Source organism: Lipotes vexillifer, unplaced genomic scaffold, assembly GCF_000442215.2.
Source record: "Lipotes vexillifer unplaced genomic scaffold, Lipotes_vexillifer_v1.1 scaffold783, whole genome shotgun sequence".
Classification (NCBI taxonomy): domain Eukaryota; kingdom Metazoa; phylum Chordata; class Mammalia; order Artiodactyla; family Lipotidae; genus Lipotes; species Lipotes vexillifer.
The window spans coordinates 74,928-97,293 of NW_006793239.1; the positions used below are offsets into that span (position 1 = coordinate 74,928).

Here is a 22,366-nt window from a genome sequence, read left to right on the forward strand (position 1 = left end):
GTGTGTGTGTGTGTGTGTGTGTGTGTGTGTGTGTGTGTGTGTGTGTGTGTGTGTGTACACCACATTTTGCTTGTTCATTCATCTGTTGATGAGTGCTTGGGTTGCTTCCGTATTTTAGCTATTGTGAATAATGCTGTGATGAACATGGGTATACAAATATCTCTTTGAGACCCTGCTTTTGATTCTTTTGAGTATATACCCAGAAGTGGAGTTGCTGGATTATATGGTAATTTTATTTTATTTTATTTTTAATTTTTATTGGAGTACAGTTGATTTACGATGCTGTGTTAGTTTTAGGAGTACAGCAAAGTGAATCATTTATACATATAGTAATTTTAAGTTTCTGAGAAACTGCCATACTGTTTTCCACATTTTACATTCCCACCAATAGCGCACAAGGGTTCTAATTCCTCCACATCTTTGCCAACACTTGTTATTTTGGTTTTTTGATAGCAGCCATACTAATAGGTGTGAGATGGCATCTCATCGTAGTTTTGCTTTGCATTTCCCTCATGCAGCCACCTTCATTTTTAACTCTTTCCCTTGGGTTTTTTTTATTGGGCCCCTCCCGGCCCCTCCCTACCTAGCTAAGCTAAGAGCATGTGACATTCTGACATCTGAGGATGTACTCTAACCAGCTGGATATCAGATTTTTGCAACTTCAAAGATCAAAGCTCATAATTTTCATGTTTAAACATTCTAGGACCCCCTTGAACAATGAGGAATTAGATTCTCCCCAGAGATAGAATATTTTATCTATTTTCCCATCTATTAAATAGTAGTCTGTGTTAAGTAATTGGAACTCTTAACATATCTCTTCTTGACACCTGAAACCAAATAATTCTTTAGATGACTGGGTGGGAATTTATACTTTTTATTTGCAAGAATTTAAAAATAAGTTCTTAACATTTAGAATGCCTTTCAAGTTTCTCGTTAGGGACATAAGCACTTTTCCTTCTGGAAAGAGCCAGATAAATATCATACCCTTATTTTCCAACAAGCTACATCTCAGGTTTGAAGTGTGTGTATAAAAGCAGAGTAGAGTTTTCATATTTAGAAACAGCTAAAAGTAAGAGCAAAATCTGGTATAAGAGATGAGCAATCAATCTGAGAAATCCTTACTTGGATTTTTAGAAAATGGATTGAACTCCCTGGAGAGATTCCACAGAGAAGTATAATGATGAAAAGTATAGGACCTAGAGTGTGATTGCTGAGATTTGAATTCCAGCTCAATCATGCACTGTGGCGCTACGGAAACTCTCTGCGCCGCAGTTTGCTCATATACAAAATGAGCATAATAATACTCCTAACCAGATATGGCTGTTGTAAGGACTAAAGAAGATAGTACATATAAAGTAGTTAGAGCATTAGCATTTATTATTTAGGATGCTAGCTACTATTAGGTACCAGAGAACACGAGAGGATAAGAGAGCAAGGCTTCGGATTACCCACCACTGTCTCAGCCAGAGAACATTCCCCTTTTCCTACTTACTCATATTGGGCTTCTGAAGTAAGATTTTGTTTGTTTCACAAAGTTTGAAAACCAGTAATGAAATATTTATTTGAAAGGAAAAGACAATTAAGATATATTGCTAAATGATAAAAGCAGGTTGCAAAACACTAATATTATAAAGTGATCCTATTTTTTTCTCTGTCTGTATCATCTCAAAGGATATTACCAAAATGTGATTATTGCTGGATGATAGAATTAAAGAAAAATTTTATTCTTCTTTCACATTTTGCTAACCTGCATTTTACAATATGTTTTGCAGTAAGAATTTAAATAAATACATTTCTCTTAGGAATTTAAAGTATACTTAAAAATTTTCTGAAGTCTGCATTCTTAAATGGCAAAAACCAAAACAAAACAAAATGTGCAAAGCAAAGATTTCAGATGTGGCATTAAATAAAAATTCCCTTAAATAAATTATTCTGTTTCATTTTAGATTTTAGATATAAATGGCAATGTTCTACCACCTAGACAAGGAGATACTGGCATTCGAGTTCTACCTAACCGACCATTTCACCTTTTTACACATTATGTGGTAAGAGACTTATTAAATAACATCTCATTTTCTATTTATTTCTCAAAAGTGCTTGGTAATGATCTCTATTTGCCACAAAATACACCTAGAATAGGTATTGGGCCTTTTCTTGAGAGATTCGTTGTCCTGATCAGTAATCCCTCAGACAGGGAACTGAAGAAATACTCAAATGCTTATTAGAGAAGGGCACGCTGGTCCCCCCAGGCTAGATCACTGCTCCAAGCCCATGAAGGTAGGAGGAAGGGGGCCCTAGAAAGAAGACAGCCCTCTTAATATCATTAATCCTCTCTGCTGTAAATCAGCACCCAATAATTTTCCTGAAATCTGATTAGTGGTTTCCCTTCATGTAAGGAGTGAGAGAGACAGAGAATGGTGCAGTGAGCTTAAGTAATTTTCTTTCTCCCAAGCTCCTTACTGTTTGCAAACATACTTTCATCTCTAATTACAGTATACAAATTAGAGAAAAGTTTACATCAGTATAATCAATGCCCAAGTTCTGTCAGTGGATTTTACATAATGTAAAAATACTTCCTTTTTCTTCCTGCTAAACTTACAGAATCAATTCTCTACTTTTGTGTAAAACGAAACCAAATACAAAACACAAAAAAACCCTCCCTGTTGACTCATTTGGTACTTTCTTTTAACTCTGAGTATTGACTTTTTCCCTCCAAGTGTTTAGATATTAACCAATTAGCAAAAGACTTATTTAGCCTTCTCCTCTGAGCACCTGCAATATTTATTTTGTGACCAATCTAAGAAAATTCTCAGGATGGCAGCACGCCTAGTCTCTGTAATTACAGTTTACCTCTCTGATTATTGGGCTGACTCAATGCTAGCCTTTCATCCCTATTTCCCATGCTTGCTCCTCTTCATTCTAAGGATTCTCAAAAACACCAAACTTTTCTTTCTCCTTAAATATTTAAAAATCCAACTGAACAGAAGAGTCACATTCAAAATAATATTATTAGTTTTATAGGATAATTCTACAGAAACAGCTTCAACTCTCTATGAGGCAATTTCTATATCACTGGGGATGGGGCTATATGGATGAGGATGGACATTTCTGGTTTGTTGCAAGAGTGGATGATATCATATTATCCTCTGGGTAATTTTCATCTGTGGATATGTTTGTGTTAACAGACTGTAGGTATTCTGGAGTTAACCTTTTGCTCACCTTTACAAATTCCTGCCATATGTTTTGTTTCCCAGTTACTGAATTGGACCGTTTGAGATAGAAAGTGCCCTGACTGAGCATTCCGCACTTGCAGTTAGCTGTCGTCAGCAGCCCAGACCCCATCAGAGGAGAGGTAAGAGAACTGATTCATCTCTATCTTATAGTTTGTTGGCAGTCTAACATACTTCTAAACAGTAGTTCATTGAAACAGAATTATCCAAATGATTCATTCACTATGTAAGTTAGAGACTCATTACTAAATATGCAAGTCAGATAGAAATATGCTAATCAGATAGAACTGCTACAGAATGAGACTGAAAATATATACTATAAAGAATTTGAATCCTTTCCATGGAGTGCTGGGGCAAAGACGGTGTGAATGCCAGCAACCCAGGCTCACACCAGGATAGGGTGCCAGAAGTCAGCTAGAAGGCTCAAGTTTTTACCCAGAAGGTCTGGAAACCAACATGGACTTTGGTGTAGCTGAGGAGGATAGGCTGGCATCAGATATCAGGAGTGGGAACAAGGTCTGAGACAGGAACTAAGTAACCAGAAGTAGTCTGGCTTGGTCAGTAAGTAGAGGGTTCAGGAAATAAACTGTGAATACGACAGGAGTCCTCAAAGCTCACTTCTGTTGGGGCTGATCACGTGGCAGTTTGGGTTTAAAGGTGCCATGCCACTCTTCAGGCCCCCTTTGCCAGGCAGGGCCTCCAATATTCCAGGTAATGAGAGTAGGGAACAGATTCAATGATTATTGAAGTTTGTCCCTTTTCTCTGAACTCCACTCCATATATATATATATATATATATATATATATATATATATATATATGAATCACTTTGCTGTACACCTGAAACTAACACAACATTGTAAATCAACTACACCTCAATAAAAAGTTTTTTAAAAAGACAGAAGGATTCAAAGCTGTAATGTATAGCACGGTTCCATTTTTAAGTATAAATGTATTGGGAAAAAACAGGAATAATTTATACCACTGCTGGTTTTCTCTGGAGACTAGAATTAAAAATGATTTTTAATTTCTTAAAAAGAAAGCTTATAAGGATTAAATAAGTTAACATAGGTATAGGCCTTATAACAACATCTGGAACATATTAAGTCATTAAAAATATTAGGTATTAGTTTCAGTAGTAGAAGTAAAAGATTTTTTTAAACCTAAAATCCATAAGTGGGCTTCAAAGTTTTTCTGAAATTCTGTGCAAAAGAAATTACTACAACTAATACCTAATATTTTTAATGACTTAGTATGTTCCAGGTATTGTTATAAGCCCTATACATGTTAACTTATTTAATCCTCACAAATTCCTTTTACAGAGAAGGAAACTGAGGCAGAGAGAGGTGTCCTAACTTGCCTGAGATTACACACAAAGTGTGATTTGAACCCAGGTTGTCTGACTTCAGAGTTCATGCTCTTAACCATGTTAGATTGTTCCTTAATAATTTATCATTTTCTGTAATGGTTTATAAAGACTTTTATAAAGATAAATTAGACTTTACCCAAGGTGTACAAGTCATCAATATGCAAACCAGTATTTAGACACTAGTTCTTAAAATAATTTGCCTTTGAACAATTCACTTACAGCAAGGATAATTTTTTTTATTCATAAAAATGTTGATAAGAAATAGAGCAGGCATAAATACAAATAAATTCTATGAAGTGTCAAAAAATGGATGGGATAAAATTATATACATGCATACACACACAACTGCTCCATGGCACATGTAATTAAGAAATTTTCAAGGTGTTTTGGTAAAGACAGAAATAAATAATTGCTCATAAAATGTTGTAAAACTGCACACTGGTAAGCAATGACCAAAATGTGAAAATTTTATAACTGCCAAGTCTTCACTTCTCACTAACTAGTTGTCCTGAGTGACTTAGTCTTTCAAATAATCCATTTTTGATCAACTATTTACTCCCAGACCAAGGTAGATAGGTAACGTTGCCAACTTATCTTCAAGCTATATACATGAATCTGTGAATTCAAAAAGACTTAAGCCTCTTAAGTGCTGAATATTTAATCATAAAATTTACAGGTGACTCTCCTGAACTATGCCCACAAGGCAGCATCATTCCATGGCAAACCCTAGGCTGGTATTCTGGATTTGGTGGTGCATACTAATTGACTCACCTAGAGTTCTGCCTCTAGGGAAGGCAGTAAATCGCAGTGCTGGCAGTGCCCCAGGAGAGAACATTTAGAATTCCAATAGACTCTTGAAGGGGACTACACATGAGGAATGGCCTCTGTCTTCTCCAGTAAAGGTCCAAAATTTCTGGGCAGGATTTTCTAAAACATTTCAAGGAAGGGTGAACTTTGGGGAACAGGATTTGTGAGCATGAAGTGATGAAGTCTTCCCTGTCTTCTGCCAATTATAGAGCAAGGACCATCACCACTTTTACTCTTATTACTGAAGGCCAGGTAAATGGGTCAGAGCAATAGCAAAGTGACTGCTGGAATCTTCATAGCCTTGCATCAACAGAAATGTCTATGGAATAAAGAGTGGACAGTCTCACTCAGTGAACTATTCCCTTCAATAAGGATATGGCAAACCCATGAGAATACTGTTTATTAGGGCCACACTGAGGGTGGTGACCTATGAGCTAGACTATATCAGGCTGGGTTGTTATATAAAAGACTGTGCTTAGTGCATTACCAAGTTTCCAAAAGAAAACTTTTTGAAGGAGATAAAAGATGAGGGAAGAAGTCAAGAGCAGAGATGATCAGAAACAGGTCAGAAAGTAGAGTTTAAGATGTAGTTAGATGAGAAGGTTCACGTATAGATCATAATCAAAGCAGGGGTTCCAGAAGCTCTCGTATTAGATACAAAATCTAGGTGTGGGAGTCAACTGGCTGGCTTAAGAGCACAGAACTGGGATAAGACCCTAATAAACCTTTTGGCCCACTGCATCAAGTATTTAGATTAGGTTCCCAAGTTAAGAGAAAGAAAAGACACACTAAAACATAAGAATATATAACTCATCTTCCTGGTGTTCAAATATTTATTTTAGGTAGTAAAGGCTTTTATTGTTCTGAACCCTGATTAGAAGTCAAACGATCAAGAACAACTGAAGAAGGAGATTCAGGAGCATGTAAAAAGAGCTACAGCCCCTTACAAATATCCCAGGGAGGTAGGTATTCTGATTATGAACAATATTTGCTTAGTATTCTGGAAATTTTCAGCTGTTTATTTTATCCATTTTAATGAACAGTCTCCTCAAACATGCTATACCAAAATTCCAAACTAAACTAATGACACGGATAAGAATCAGAACCTTTGAGATTAACATGAAACCCTTAAACTAATTTGTTGGGTCATTTGCCTTACCTGACTTATAGTAAATATAGTAAGTCCCCTATATTCGAACAAGTTCTGTTTGGAGAGCATGTTTATTAAGTCTAGTTTTTTCGTTAAGTCTAACAAAGTTAGCCTAGGTACCCAACTAACACAATCGGCTATATAGTACTGTACTGTAATAGGTTTATAATACTTTTCACACAAATAATACATAAAAAATAAAGAAAACATTTTTAATCTTACAGTACAGTACCTTGAAAAGTACAGTAGTACAGTACAACAGCTGGCATACAGGGGCTGGCATCGAGTGAACAGGCAAAAAGAGTTACTGACTGGAGGAGGGAGAAGAGGTGGGAGACGGTAGAGTTGAAGGACGGTCAGCAATAGGAGGCAGAGGGCCAGCTGCAATTTCACTCACGCCTGATGCTGATGGCCCAGGTTCGGGTTCCTTGCTGGAACCAGATGCATGTTCACATCTTTGAAAGTTCACAAATTGAAGGTTCGTGTGTAGAGGACTTACTGTACTAAATATCAAGAAAAATATCAACAATACCCCTCTCCTTTTTTTGGTTGTTACCAAAAACCCACCCCAATGGGTGTCCTGATTCTTTCACCTAGAGTTCCTAATAGAACTTTTATATAATTGACTTTGTCTAAAGATGAAAACTTCTGGGCTAATTTTCTTCCCTTGATATCTACAGGTAGAATTTATTCAAGAGCTGCCAAAGACTATTAGTGGGAAGATAAGAAATGAACTGAAGAAGGAAGAATGGGAAACAATTTAAATTCATTACTTATCATGGTATCTATAAAATAAGGCTCTGTAAAACCACAAGATTATGAAAAGGTGATTTAAAAATGTGACAGTATGCTTATAAACTAATTGATTTAAAATATCTTGTGGTTATAACATCATAGGCTGAATTCTGAAATAAAATATTCAGTAAATTCCTCTGCATTAGTGTCAATGTTCTTATAATTTGGTAATATAAATAGAATACCATGAGCTGCCAAGGAATTTTTAAACATATAGTATAGAAGCGTTTCTGAACCAAATCTCTGACCTGTTGGATTTCAAATCTTAGTTGAATAATTCTTCTGATATGTTGACATACAAATCAGAACCAATTTTCAAGGGTTGAAATAAAACTAAATAAGTTACAAAAGTTTTTAGAAAAACTTAAAATATCAGATTATCATAATTCTCAAAGTACAAAAGCATCTACCTGAAAACAATCTAGTGATTTTTATTGGTCACATTTTTATTCAAACAATTAAAAATAGTTTAAAATTTGTTTCAAGGTCTAACTGTAAAAGAAGGATATCATATGTTGTACACCTGAAACCAATATAATATTGCATGGCAATTATAATTCAATAAAAAGAAACAAGGATATCATATACTAGTATTGCTGCTTATTACATTTAATCTAATAAATACAGTTTACCAAGTATTTCATTTGTGGCTCTTCAAAAAAGTATGATAAATTTCACATGGGTTAATATGTGAAATATAAATAAAATAGTATAAGACATTATCAGAATACTCATAATGTGTGGGAATTCAAGGGGCAATCAGGATTCATACATGAACAGAAGACAAATTAGATAAATGGTGAATGAAATTAGAAGGCTGTGAAATTCTTTTTTCTATTTTCAGTGTGTGTGTGTGTGTGTGTGTGTGTGTGTGTGTGTGAGAATGTGTTGAATAGCCCCAGTGTAGCTTCCAGAGCTCAGATACACTATGTCCTCACAACTTGTAGCCCTATACAATTTTCTCTTTACTGCAGTAAAAGTCACATTGAGGTAAAAACATAGTTTACATGTAAAAAAAGTCAATTCCTCATTGAAGGTCTGAGTCTCAATGAATTTTTAGTAGAAAAATCTACATTTCTGTCACAAATATGGCTTGTTTCTGGAGAGTTAAAAGTGTGTCCCCCTGGGGAATAAGACAGAGCTATGCTGTTGGCTGTCTCCTTTTGAAGTGTTTGTTCCCATTTGAAATAACCACAACATTTTCTCTTTTCTTGGTACTTCCCAATAGGACAACAATAGAAGACTTTTCCATGGTTCGGTCCATTATTAGAAGCAACAAGTCTCTTAGATCTTCGGCCACATTTGCATAAAGGAGGTGTTATTTTCCCACCCTTCCAAGGACCTTGTACATTAACTGTAGAAGTTAAGATAGAAGGGAGAAACTTCCTGGAAGAACTTCCCCCTGCGGAGCCATTAGATGATGTAGGCTTTTCTTCATGAATAGTGAAGGTCTGTTTTTTTGCTGGTGGGAAAGGTAGGGGACTGGATGGATTCCTCTTAGCACCACCTAAATGAAGAGGAAGTTTCCCCAAAACTAAAGGATGAGACATATTGGCATTAACACTGTTGAAGCTACTTGATTTACATTCAGGTAACTTAAAGTCAAAATCATCTGAACCTGGATCTTTGGCTTCTTTTATATTATAAATAGTAGTATGTGGACTCTTATATACAATAGACTTAGAGGTATCAGATTTTTGAGGAGTTTCTTCTGTGCCTCCAAAGTTTTCTTGACTAAACATTTCAGATTTTTCTAAAACCATTAATCTTTCTCCAGAATTAAATGAAGTGTCTAAGTTTGAGTCACTAATAGGAGGCATACAATATATATTCTGCTCAGGTTGAGATGATGGCAGTAAAGCTACATCCTCCCAATCAGCCAACATAGGTAAACTGTCAAGAGCAGAACTCATTTCCATATCAGAAACATTATTAACAGATGAAATGGTAGTTGAAACAAGTATCAATTCTGAACCAACTGTTGAAGACTCAGAATTGGTATTAAATGCAAGATGTTGGTTTATTTGCTTCTGCATAGGTGTATTCAAACTGGAAGACTGTAACTGCCCCAGAGAGGTCCAGGACTTAGTATTAAAAAGAGATAAACAGCTTTTGACATTCTGACAGCCTGCTTTTACATTGCCCTTTAGTTGTAAATGATCTTGCTGTACCTTTATAGGAAAATTCACATCAACTGACTTCACTTGCACTTTCTTGTAGGATTTTCTTGTATTTTTAGGCTCCCTACCATATATGCTGGGATCATGAATGCTACTGTTGCAGGCTGATATTTCTTCAACTTGATCCATGTTCAAATTTCTGGTGAAAATGTTAGGATTCCTCTTAGTGGGAACCTATGATTTCACAGACAAATCCAACAGCTTTAGACATTCTGCATTCATAATTTCTTTAGTACACATTGTATGACAAAAAAGAAAAATGTCATCATTGATTGATTTATAAATGATAGCATACATGACATCTACATTTCAACTTGCCCATGATTACTTCGGGAGTTTGAAATAACAGAATAAAGAGGTAAGACACTACTAACCTTGTTCAAGGACCTTGTAATTTTCATTAAGCAACCATCCCTGATCATTTTCCAAGCAAGAAGGGCAGTATTCCTAGAATCATCCAACCCTGAGGAAAGAGAAATCAAACACTGAATTTAGTGGTACCAGTGTAAAGAAATATAGCAAAAAATACCACCACTTAAGCAGAAATTGGAACATACTGTTGGTTTTCTGATCATCTACTAATTTCATTGGTAAGGCTACTGGCAGCCTTACCAATGAAAGATTTCCCACATTTACAGAGGAGGAGGTGAAATTTTGTTAGACAGTTCGAAAATATATGACCGAGTCCTGCACATGCTGTCCTGGGAGTGCACGGACAGTGGTTGCCCATAGGAGACCTACAAGCAGATGCCAGGCCCAGCCCCTTTTGTCCCAGGAGCACATGGATAGCCCTCATCCCTAGGAAATCCACAAGAAGCCACCAAACCTGCCCCTGCTGTCCCGGGAATGCGTGGAGACCACCTGCCCATACACGACCCCAGAGCAGGTGCCAAGCCCTGCCCCCACTGTCTCGGGAGTGTATGAAGAGCAGTTACCCATAGGAGACCCACGAGCAGGTATTCATCACTGGTACTGGCCTGTAATTTTCTTTTTTTTGTGGTACCTTTGTCTGCTTTTGGTATCAGGGTGATGGTGGCCTCATAGAATGAGTTTGGGAGTTTTCCTTCCACTGCAATTTTTTGGAACAGTTTCGGAAGGATAGGTGTTAGCTCTTCTCTAAATGGTGTTTTTTTTTTTTTTTTTTGCGGTCCGCGGGCCTCTCACTGCTGTGGCCTCTCCCCAGGCTCCGGACGCGCAGGCTCAGCAGCCCTGGCTCACGCGCCCAGCCGATCCGCGGCAGGTGGGATTCTCCCGGACCGGGGCACGAATCCGTGTCCCCTGCATCAGCAGGCGGACTCTCAACCACTGCGCCACCAGGGAAGCCCTTCTCTAAATGTCTGATAGAATTTACCTGTGAAGCCATCTAGTCCTGGACTTTTGTTGGGAGTTTTTTAATCACCGTTTCAATTTCATTACTTGTGATTGGTCTGTTCATATCTTCTATTTCTTCCTGGTTCAGTCTTGGGAAGTTGTACCTTCCTAAGAATTTGGCCATTTCTTACAGGTTGTCCATTTTATCGGCATACAGTTGCTAGTCTCTTATGATCCTTTGTATTTCTGTGGTGTCAGTTGTAAGTTCTCCTTTTTCATTTCTAATTTTATTGATTTGAGTCCTCTCCCTTCTTTTCTTGATGAATCTGGCTAAACGTTTATCAATTTTGTCTATCTTCTCAGAGAACTAGCTTTTAGTTTCACTGATCTTTGCTATTTTTTTTTAAATTTTATTTATTTATTTATTTATCGTTGTGTTGGCCCTTCATTTCTGTGCGAGGGCTTTCTCTAGTTGCGGCAAGCGGGGGGCCATTCTTCATCACAGTGCGCCGACCTCTCACTATCGCGGCCTCTCGTTGCAGAGCACAGGCTCCAGACGCGCAGACTCAGTAATTGTGGCTCACGGGGCTAGTTGCTCCGCGGCATGTGGGATCCTCCCAGACCAGGGCTCGAACCTGTGGTCCCTGCATTGGCAGGCAGATTCTCAACCACTGCGCCACCAGGGAAGCCCTGCTATTGTTTTCTTCATCTCTATTTCACTTATTTCTGCTCTGATCTTTACGATTTCTTTCCTTCTACTAAGTTGAGGTTTTGTTTGTTCTTCTTTCTCTAGTTGCTTTAGGTTCCTGAGGTAAGACTGTATTGCTATAAACTTCCCTCTTAGAACTGCTTTTGCTGCATTCTGTAGCTTTTGGATCGTTGTGCTTTTGTTTTCATTTGTCTCTAGTATCATTCTTTAACACCATACACAAAAATAAACTCAAAATAGATTAAAGACCTAAATGTGAGACTGGACACTATCAAACTGTTAGAGGAAAAACATAGGCAGAACGCTCTTTGACATAAATCGCAGCACTATCTTTTTTGATCTGCCTCCCAGAATGATGGAAATAAAAACAAAAATAAACAAATGGGACCTAACTAAACTCAAAAGCTTTTTCACAGCAAAGGAAACCATAAACAAAATGAAAAGACAACCCACAGATTAGGAGAAAATATTTGCCAACGATGTGACTGAGAAGGGATTAGTCTCCAAAATTTACAAACAGCTCATGTGGCTTAATATCAGCAAAACAACCCAATCAAAAAAGGGGCAGAAGAATTAAACAGACATTTCCCCAAAGAAAACATACAGATGACTAAAAGGCACATGAAAAGATATTCAACATCACCAATTATTAGAGAAATGCAAGTCAAAACTACGATGAGGGCTTCCCTGGTGGCGCAGTGGCTGAGAGTCCGCCTGCCGATGCGGGGGACAAGGGTTCGTGCCCTGGTCCGGGAGGATCCCACATGCCACGGAGCAGCTGGGCCCATGAGCCATGGCGACTGGGCCTGCACGTCCACAGCCTGTGCTCCGCAATGGGAGAGGCCGCAACAGTGAGAGGCCCACGTACCACAAAAAAAAAAAAAAAAAACTACGATGAGATATCACCTCACACCAGTTAGAATGGCTATCATCAAAAAAATCCACAAACAATAAATGCTGGAGAGGGTGTGGAGAGAAGGGAAACCTCCTACACTGTTGGTGGGAATGTAAATTGGTGCAGCCACTGTGGAAAACAGAATGGAGGTTCCTTAAAAACCTAAAAATAGATCTACCATATGATCGTGAAATCCCACTCCTGGCAGGTATCTGGAGAAAAACATGGTCTGAAAGGATACATGCACCCCAATGTTCAGCGTTGTTTCCAAAACATGGAAGCAATCTAAATGTCCATCGACAGAAGACTGGATAAAGAAGATGTGGTACATATTATACAATGGAATATTACTCAGCCATTAAAAAGAATGAAATAATGCCATTTGCAGCAACATAGATGGACCTAGAGATTGCCATACTGAGTGAAGTAAGTCAGACAAAGAAAGATGAATATCAATATCACTTATATGTGGAATCTAAAAAAATTGATATAAATGAACTTATTTACAAAACAGAAACAGACTCACAGACTTAGAGAACAAACTTATGATTGGCAGGAGTGAGTGGGGAGAGGGATAGTTAGGGAGTTTGGAATTGACATGTACACACTGCTACATTTAAAAAGGATAACCAACAAGGACCTACTGCATAGCACAGGGAACTCTGCTCAATATTATGCAACAACCTAAATGGGAAAAGGATATGAAAGAGAATAGACACATGTATATGTATAACTGAATCACTTTGCTGTACACCTGAAACTAACACAACATTGTTAATCAACTATACTCCAATATAAAATAAAAAGTTAAAAAAAAAAAACCCTATAGGATCATCTCAATAGATGCAGAAAAAGCTTCTGACAAAATTCAACATCCATTTATAATAAAAGCTCTCCAGAAAGTGGGAATAGAGGGAAATTACCTCAACATAATAAAGGCCATATATGACAAACTCACAGCTAACATCATTCTCCATGGTGAAAAGCTGAAAGCATTCCCTCTAAGATCAGGAACAAGGCAAGGCTCTCGCCACTTCTATTCAACACAGTTTTGGAAGTCCTAGCCATGGCAATCAGAGAAGAAAAAGAAATAAAAGGAATCCAAATTGGAAAAGAAGTAAAACTGACACTGTTTGCAGATGATGTGATACTATGCATAGAAAATTCTAAAGATGCTACCAGAAAACTACTAGAGCTCATTGATGAATTTGGTAAAGATGCAGGATACAAAATTAATGCACAGAAACCTCTTGCATTCCTATACACTAACAATGAAAGAGCAGAAAGAGAAATTAAGGAAACAATCCCATTTACCATTGCATCAAAAAGAATAAAATACCTAGGAATAAAGCTACCCAAGGAGACAAAAGACCTATACTCAGAAAACTATAAGATACTGATGAAGGAAATCAAAGACAACACAAACAGATGGAAAGATATACTGTGTTCTTGGATTGGAAGAATCAATATTGTCAAAATGACTATATTACCCAAAGCAAGCTACAGTTTCAATGCAATCCCTACCAAATTATCAATGGCATTTTTCACAGAATTAGAACAAAAATTTTAATTTGTATGGAAACAAAAAAGACCCTGAATAGCCAAAGCAATCTTGAGAAAGAAAAAGGGAGCTGGAGGAATCAAGCTCCCTGACTTGACTATACTACAAAGCTACAGTAATCAAAACAGTATTACACTGGCACAAAAGCAGATATATAGATCAATGGAACAGGATAGAAAGCCCAGAAATAAATTCACGCATCTATGGTCAATTCATCTATGACAAAGGAGGCAAGAATATACAATGGAGAAAAGACAGGCTCTTCAATAAGTGGTGCTGGGAAAACTGGACAGCTACATGTAAAAGAATGAAATTAGGACATTCTCTAACACCGTATACAAAAATAAACTCAAAATGGATCAAAGATCTAAATGCAAGGCTGGATACTATAAAACAGAGGAAAACCTAGGCAGAACACTCTTTGACATAAATTGCAGCAATATTTTTTTTGATCTGCCTCCTAGAGTAATGAAAATAAAAACAAAAATAAACAATTGGGACCTAATTAAACTCAAAAGCTTTTGCACAGCAAAGGAAACCATAAACAAAACAAAAAGACAACCCACAGAATTGGAGAAAATATTTGCAAACAAAGCGACCTACAAGGGATTAATCTCTAAAATACATGAACAGCTCAAGCAGCTCTATGTCAAAAAAACCCCAAACAACCCAAATGAAAAATAGGCAGAAGACCAAAATAGACATTTCTCCAAAGAAGACATACAGATGGCCAAAAAGCACATGAAAAAATGTTCAACATCACTAATTATCAGAGAAATGCAAGTCAAAACTACAGTGAGGTATCATCTCACACCGGTAAGAATGGCCATCATCAAACAATCTACAAACAACAAATGCTGGAGGTGTGGAGAAGAGGGGACCCTCCTACACTGTTGGTGGGAATGTAAATTGGTACAACCACTATGGAGAACAGTATGGAGGTTCCTTAAAAAACTAAAAATAGAACTACCATATGATCCAGCAATCCCACTCCTGGGCATATATCCAGAGAAAACCATAATCTGAAAAGATACATGCAACCCAATGTTCAGTGCAGCACTGTTTACAATAGCCAAGACATGGAAGCAACCTAAATGTCCATGAACAGAGGAATACATAAAGAAGACGTGGACATTACTCAGTCATAAAAAAGAATGAAATAATGCCATTTGAAAGAACATGGATGGACTTAGAGATTATCATACTAAGTGAAGAATGTCAGACAGAAAAATACAAAGTATCATGATACTGGTCATATGTGGAATCTAATTTTTAAAAAAAGGTACAAATGAACTTATTTACAAAATAGAAACAGTCTTATAGATACCGAAAAAACCTTATGGTTACCAAAGGGGAAACGTTGGGGGGCGGTATAAATCAGGAGCTTGGGATGAACATACACACACTACTATATATAAGATAGATAAGATAGATAAGATATCTATCTTATATATATAGATATATAAGATAGATAACCAACAAGGACCCACAGGGAACTCTACTCAATATTCTGTGATAACCTATGAGAAAAGTATCTAAAAAAGAATGAATATATGTATATGTATATATGAATCACTTTGCTGTACACCTGAAACTAACACAACATTGTAAATCAACTATATTCCAATAAAATTAAAATTAAAAAATAATATATGACCAACATTCTGTAGGAACCATGTTTTATGAGTAATCTAATAGTCTTGCTCAGTTTTTTCCCTAGTCCACTGTATTATTTGGGCATTTGTTTATAATCTCCATTTGATTTGGCTAATTCTTTTCATTCTTTTTAGCAAGTAGGAAGCCACTACATGACAGTCTTTATCTTACAATATTTTATGAAAGTGGTAATTTGAAAATCTTGGAAACAATTTGAATTGTATAGATTAGGGCTTTTTTCAGGCTGAAGGATATTCCTTGTTAATGATATCATCAAAAAATGAGGTTCAATTGAAAGACTGTATAAAAATAGAATGACTTACATAATAAAATTTTAAATTATACTAACCGAAATGTTCTCGTCCCAAGAATTCTATTCCCACTTCCTGCAGGGCACCACTTAGTCCTTTTGGTTTTCTCCTGTAGAAAATCTAGTCAAATAAAAGACAGTATGTCTTAAAGAATGATTACTATTTGAAAGGCTACGTATTTTTTTTAAAGTTTTTTTTTTTTTAATATTTATTTGGCTGCACAGGGTCTTAGTTGTGGGATCTTTGTTGCAGCACATGAGATCTTTAGTTGTGGCATGTGGGATCTAGCTCCCTGACCAGGGATCGAACCTGGGCCCCCTGCATTGGGAATGTGGAGTCTTAACCACTGGACCACCAGGGAGGTCCCTTAGGGGCTAGGTATTAACCATTTACTTCTCATAATTTTTATTCTATTAGATTTGGAATGTGCTTATTTTTGTGTTGTTCTATACACTTTAAGAAAAGTATGTATGTGAATGTTTCAAAACAAAATATTTTGTTTGTAGAAACTCATACCCATGCGTGGGATAAAATTTAATCATTTTTTAATAGAAAGAAAGTGAACATGCGCCCATCTTTGACCCTTACCTTGTAAGTTACTCTGAGATCAATCCAAGAATTAAGGAACACAGGTTTTAACAACTGTTTTCTTTTACACTCATACTCCAGGCAAACCCCCAAGTCCCAGTCTGCATTAAGTATATTAAAATAGAACAAAGTCAATGATGCCAGCAGTTTTTACTTATGCTATCATTTACAAATAAAATGGTGAAAGATGACATAAAACAGAATAGCAGGACTTAGAATAATATATGAAAGCATATAATAGTATACTATATTTTAAATATACTTCATATGGTATATATAACATACTATATAATATATAAAAGAAGAGTAAGATTTAATTGCCCTGGTAATATCTAACAATTATTCATAACTTACTATTAAGCAATTAGGTTGGTAATTAAGTTTCAAAATGATTTCTTAAAAACACACTAAAACACAGATACTTCAGAAGAAGAGTAAGGTGTCATATTACAAGGCCTAGATGGAAAAGATTATCTTTCAACATTCTAGAAAATATTAATGTAATTGAGAAACCAAACATCTTACAGGGACCCTTTTGGGCTATACCCCACAGGCCTGCAAGCCCTGTACTTGCCCAACCTCAAGACAGAATAAAGAGCCTGAATCGGTGACACAGACATCAAGGATTTAATGAACAGGGGGATCATACATGTCTGAAGCAAGGTCTTGGAGCAACACTCCACCACGTGAAGCAGATGGCAGCAGTCTTCTGCTAAGTGTTACCAGGGGGAATTGACATCAGGTTGGCTCATGAGTTCCCAGGGAAACCAGCTGAGGAGCAAGCCGTTATGCCCCTTTGATAAGCTATCATGGTGGAGATATACTGATCTAAAGACTAGAACAATTACTAGCTGGGGCCAGGGGCAAGTATGTATTAAGAGGGGAGGTCAGTCATATGAGTAGGGTGTTAAGTAAAGCAGGGACTGGTCAATCAGGGGATGTACGGAGAACAAGTGAACAGCCATCTTGAGTGGCCTGATTATACAGACCCGAGACTATCAGTGCTATGCTATCAATGGCACAGCACTGCTATCAATGACTATTAACGGGAATGCTCTAACATGGGCATAGAAAAGGTCTACTTTAAATGGCCCATTTTTTCCTTGATGTCTACATTAGAAGTGTGAAAGTATAAAAGGAAAGGTTGTGAGTTGAATAAGGACTCTTTTTTTTCAAAGTTGTAGAAAATAGCATGCTAAGAGTTTTCACCAGTCTTCGCCTGGATTCAGGAGAACAGAGAGGAGCAGTCTAGAAAGATTCTTTAAAGTTAGGGCTTAAATTTTTAAGGCATTTAAAAAATTTTAAATATGAATAAATTTACTTTTCTTGGTTAACATCTGCTAGACACTTAGATTTCTTTTCGTGGCCCAGGAAGCTAACAAGTATAATTCCTACCAGAGATAAAGAATTATACGGTGGCAACACTACTCATTTATGATTGATAGATACAACTTTTTTTTTTTACCTGACCAAGTAACAAATGCACATAATTTTACTTCAGAAGCAGAAATATCTGAAGCCCTAGTAGCAAAAGTAATTTTCTTCTGTTGTTGAATCTTCTGAATCCATTTACAGAACTGAGATAAGCAAATCTTCAGAGGGACTCCTTCATCAACTTGAGCCTGAATAGAGTCACAAAATCTGAATTCAACAACTGAATTCCATAATTATTGAGCACATAAGTAGGCAGTGTGGGGCGGATATACAACAAAGAAGAAGAAATTCTAACTGGCAAAGAGTTCATCTAGTGAAAAGATGTTAAAACACCTGGGAGAGAAATAATATAATGGTTAGAATTCTGCAAGGTAAGAAAAATTCGGTTGATCAATCTAAATCACACAGAAATACAATAAATATATCTCGATCGACAGAAATTTGATGTCACTTAATTTCCATAAAGTATGGAAATTGATATACATCTTTATAACACTATTCTTTCTTTCTTTCTTTTTTTTTTTTGGTCACACCACGTGGGATCTTATTTCCCTGACCAGGGATCGAACCTGTGCCCTCGAAGTACAGCGTCTTAACCACTGGACCGCCAGTACAGCGTCTTAACCATGGGGAAGTCCAATTCTTTCTAATTTTTAAAGATTCCAAGATTCTGGAGGGGACATTATTTCTCCTAATAGTGAATAAATCTAATTCCAAATGGCATATAGCTTTTATTTCCTTTTTGAAACTGATTTCTGATTTTAATATCTGCATCTCGCCTGCTTTTTGTTGGGGTGGGAGGATGAGAAGAGAAATGAGGAAAAGAGAAGGGCATACCTGCTTTATGCCTGTTAGTTCCATGCAAAATTCAGAAAGAATTGGATGTTCCTGAGGCTGAACATAAGCATGGAACTCAGATTCAATCTCTCCAGTTGATGTGTTTAGCAATATAGCTGGAAATTCAACTACATGAAAGAATCATCAATTGACACTTGAATATACAATTGTTAAATTAATGCTGCAATCACTCTAAATATATATTACCATCATATAGCATTCATTATTAAACAATCATCGTTTTAGTAGTAAAAGCATATTAAAATGACCAAAGCAGTGTAATGTAATGGTTAAAGTTATGCCAAAGAATAAGTCAAACTATTAAAGTTACAGGTATATCTACTTAAAACTCTTGAATATATTTCCATAATTAAATATGAAGACCATATGAAAATTGAAACATACTTCTTTTTGCAAAGGCATTGTGTTTTTTTCAGCTTCTATGCAATTGAGATTTTGTATATAATCCTAAAACAATTATTTTTTATGATGACACATTTAGGTATTAGGTTTTTGGGTTTTTTTGTCAAGTCAGATTTTATAGTCAATTACCAATTCATAGATCATTTTGTTTTCTTTAACTGTTAAATGTTTTATATCTATAAACTTTAAAGTAACTTATGTAGTGTTACCTTTGGCCATTTGCAGTCAAGTTCACACTTACTTATTTCCTGGCTACGGTGGCGTTTCCCATCATTCCAACAAGTCGACTCAAAATCAATGACAATTAAGTAGTCAAACAACTGCTCTGCAAAAGATCAGAGTGTCCTTATGTTTTACCAGTGTTAAAAATGCAAGGCTACAGAAAATAAAGAAATGAAGCACACTACTTACTAGATTTGCTTCTTCCTAGATTTCCATTTGGCGGTGCAATTGACTTTCTTCTAATTAATCCAAGCTGCCTAAAAATGTAAAACAATCCAGGTATGCTCAACAAACTCATTCATATCCTGCCTATATAAGCTAACAAACTGATGGTATAACCCTCATTATTAATGGTTTGATGTATTGTGATTGAGAGGAAATTGAACTAGACTGGTTCTTTGCACTCTTCTGACTTTAGTAGTCATTCTACCTGCATGGGCCTCAAAGTGCATATTTGCAAACTTAGACCAATTCTTTGTGCTTCCCTTATTTTACAGTAATACTGAGGAACTCAAGTGATTTTAAAGATGCATTGAAAAGTTAAGTTATTTTTTCTTTTGCATTTTTCAAGCCCTTGCTATGTGTACAGCACAGCTGAGAGGAGACAGGGCAGGTCCAGTCTTCTAGGAGCTTAAAATATCTGGGTAAAGAAACTAGATATCCATAGCAAACTACTGAAAGGTAACATATGATAAAGGATCTTTAAGGGCAACATGCTGAGTCCACAGAAAGGGAAGAGCTTGTTACCTGAAAACTGTGCTCCCCTCTTGGTGGCTGTCAAGCCAAAAGACACAACCAAGGCAAAGAGTGGGAGAAGGGGGTCTTCCCTGGTGGCTCAGTGGTTAAGAATTCACCTGCCAACGCAGGGGACACAGGTTCGAACCCTGCTCCGGGAAGATCCCACATGCTGCGGAGCAACTAAGCCCATGCGCCACAACTACTGAGCCTGTGCTCTAGAGCCGGTGAGCCGCAACTACTGAGCCCACGTGCCACAACTACTGAAGCCCACACGCCTAAAGCCTGTGCTCCGCAACAAAGGCAAGCCACAGCAATGAGAAGCCCGCACACGGCAATGAAGAGTAGCAATCACTCTCTGAAACTAGAGAAAGCCCTCGTGCAGCAACGAAGACCCAATGCAGCCAAAAATAAATAATAAAATAAAATAAATTAATTAAAAAAAAAAAAAGAGCAGGAGAGAGAAGGATTTATTACTTGCAGCAAGTAAGTAGAACAGCGGGGATCCTTTCCAAAGCAGTGTTTCTCCCAACTGCAAAATTGGGGAAGTTTTCAGCTAAGGGTACATGCATATTCATGAAAGATTCCAAGCTTTAGCTGATATAAGTCAAGAGGGTCAAAAAAGGTCAACATCATCATCCCTTGGGTTCCAGCTGATCTGGTGGTTGAGCACCTCAGGCTAATCTTTACCACTGAAACAGAACTAGGAGTCTTTTTTTTTTTGGCCGCACCACGTGTCTTGCAGGATCTTAGTTACTCAACCAGGGATCGAACCTGTGCCCGCTGCAGTGGAAGCGTGAAGCCCTAACCGCTGGACCACCAGGGAATTCCCAGAACCATTGGTCTTTACAACTAATATATTATCTTTTCCACTGTTGCTTCTCTTGCCTAACAGTCATTTTTTCCTGCATTCTTTTCTTCATTTAAGATCATTATTTACTGAGACCTCTTCAAGGACAAGCATTGTGTCCAGGCTTAGATTACAAAATGGCTTCGGCCAAAACTGGCTTCTTTTATGTTAAGAAAGCCATGCCTGGTTCTCTTTCTCCAGTGAACCCCTACCCTAACAGCTTACATGCTTACTGAGGTCCTAAGTGCCCTGAGACAGAACTGTGCTAAGTAGAGTTTAACTAGGTAGACACCTCCTGTTCTAGCTTTTTGTTTGACCTGTGATGGGGATTTGAGAATAATGGGTAACACCTACTGACTGCTCACTACATAGTAGGCACTGAACTAAGATGGTGATCTCCTTTCATCCTCAACAACTGTACAAAGTAGTCACTTTTGCTACCTATGTTTAATGGATGAGAAAACGAACTCAGCAAGTTGCCAGAAAACACATATTTAGTTTGTGAACCAAGGATCATCCAACTGAGAAACCCATGCTATTCACTAATGATTCTATTAATCACAAACGTGAACAGCGTGTCCAAAAATCAGGAAAAAGGCCACAATGATTCACATTGTGAATTAAAGGGATCACGAGTAAGTGGTGGGGTGAACGGCTTGTTGAGTGCGGTCGGGGCTCCCTGCGACCTCCGAACGGCCCTCCAGGGTCGTTCTTAATACTTTCCCGAGGCCTGGTATAGGCAGACTGTGGCTCAAGGGCACAGAGTCGAGAACCTTGGTCCTTCCACGCTCGCGCAGAGGGCTGCCTGAGGCTCGAAACTGAGGTCCAGGCAGAGACCGTTCAGCCTGGGCTGGCCAGTACAGGTTGGGACGCCCGAGCTGCAGACAACGGAGGCTGACGCTGCGGACTCTGACGCGGACGCCAGCGCCGGACCAGGACCGACCCCCGCGCCGCCCGGAGCCCCCTAGCGTACCGTGCAAGGCTTTTGGTCGCCATTCCCGACGCTCCTTTCTCTTCACAGCCCAACTGCCGGAAGTCGCTGTACTCCCTCTTCCGGCCCATTCAAACGCTGCGCGCCGCAGCGGAAGCAGTTACACCGTCGGCTCCGCCCGGGGCTGAGGCAGCGGCGCCGGTTCTTTGTGCTCTCAGCCCTGCTTCTCTTCGGCGTCTTCGGGGAATCTGGGGCGTGGGGAGTGGTTTTGGCAGGGAAGCAGCTAGACAGCGCCCCCCTTCCCCCTTACCAACAGGCGGAGGCGCGTTTGCGATTGGGGAAGCGTATCAAATCCGGCCTCCGGCGTCAACT

The 22,366-nt window shown here is 38.0% G+C and overlaps 2 protein-coding genes and 1 non-coding gene across 3 annotated transcripts in view; 1 reads left to right on the forward strand and 2 right to left on the reverse strand.

Moving 5' to 3' along the window:
- Positions 1 to 7,320, forward strand: part of ACSM3 (acyl-CoA synthetase medium chain family member 3) — a 36,803-nt gene extending 29,483 nt beyond the window's left edge. Inside the window, 8 exon segments of the mRNA XM_007466287.1 lie at positions 1,947 to 2,045; positions 3,022 to 3,054; positions 3,057 to 3,078; positions 3,081 to 3,150; positions 3,255 to 3,311; positions 3,313 to 3,352; positions 6,249 to 6,368; positions 7,237 to 7,320. Coding sequence (XP_007466349.1) covers positions 1,947 to 2,045; positions 3,022 to 3,054; positions 3,057 to 3,078; positions 3,081 to 3,150; positions 3,255 to 3,311; positions 3,313 to 3,352; positions 6,249 to 6,368; positions 7,237 to 7,320 — 525 coding nt within the window.
- A 736-nt stretch (positions 7,321 to 8,056) lies between these two features.
- Positions 8,057 to 22,362, reverse strand: ERI2 (ERI1 exoribonuclease family member 2). Its single transcript, XM_007466275.1, has 9 exons — positions 22,037 to 22,362; positions 19,668 to 19,735; positions 19,498 to 19,581; positions 18,834 to 18,961; positions 18,028 to 18,184; positions 16,563 to 16,663; positions 16,013 to 16,094; positions 9,906 to 9,994; positions 8,057 to 9,705 (listed from the first exon to the last, which is right to left on the reverse strand). Exons 1-9 carry the CDS (start codon positions 22,123 to 22,125, stop codon positions 8,371 to 8,373), a joined length of 2,133 nt encoding a protein of 710 aa, XP_007466337.1. The 5' UTR covers positions 22,126 to 22,362; the 3' UTR covers positions 8,057 to 8,370.
- On the reverse strand, positions 16,263 to 16,335 carry TRNAG-CCC (transfer RNA glycine (anticodon CCC)). Its single transcript has one exon. It is a non-coding gene; the product is annotated as a tRNA-Gly (tRNA).
- Positions 22,363 to 22,366: the final 4 nt, after the last annotated feature.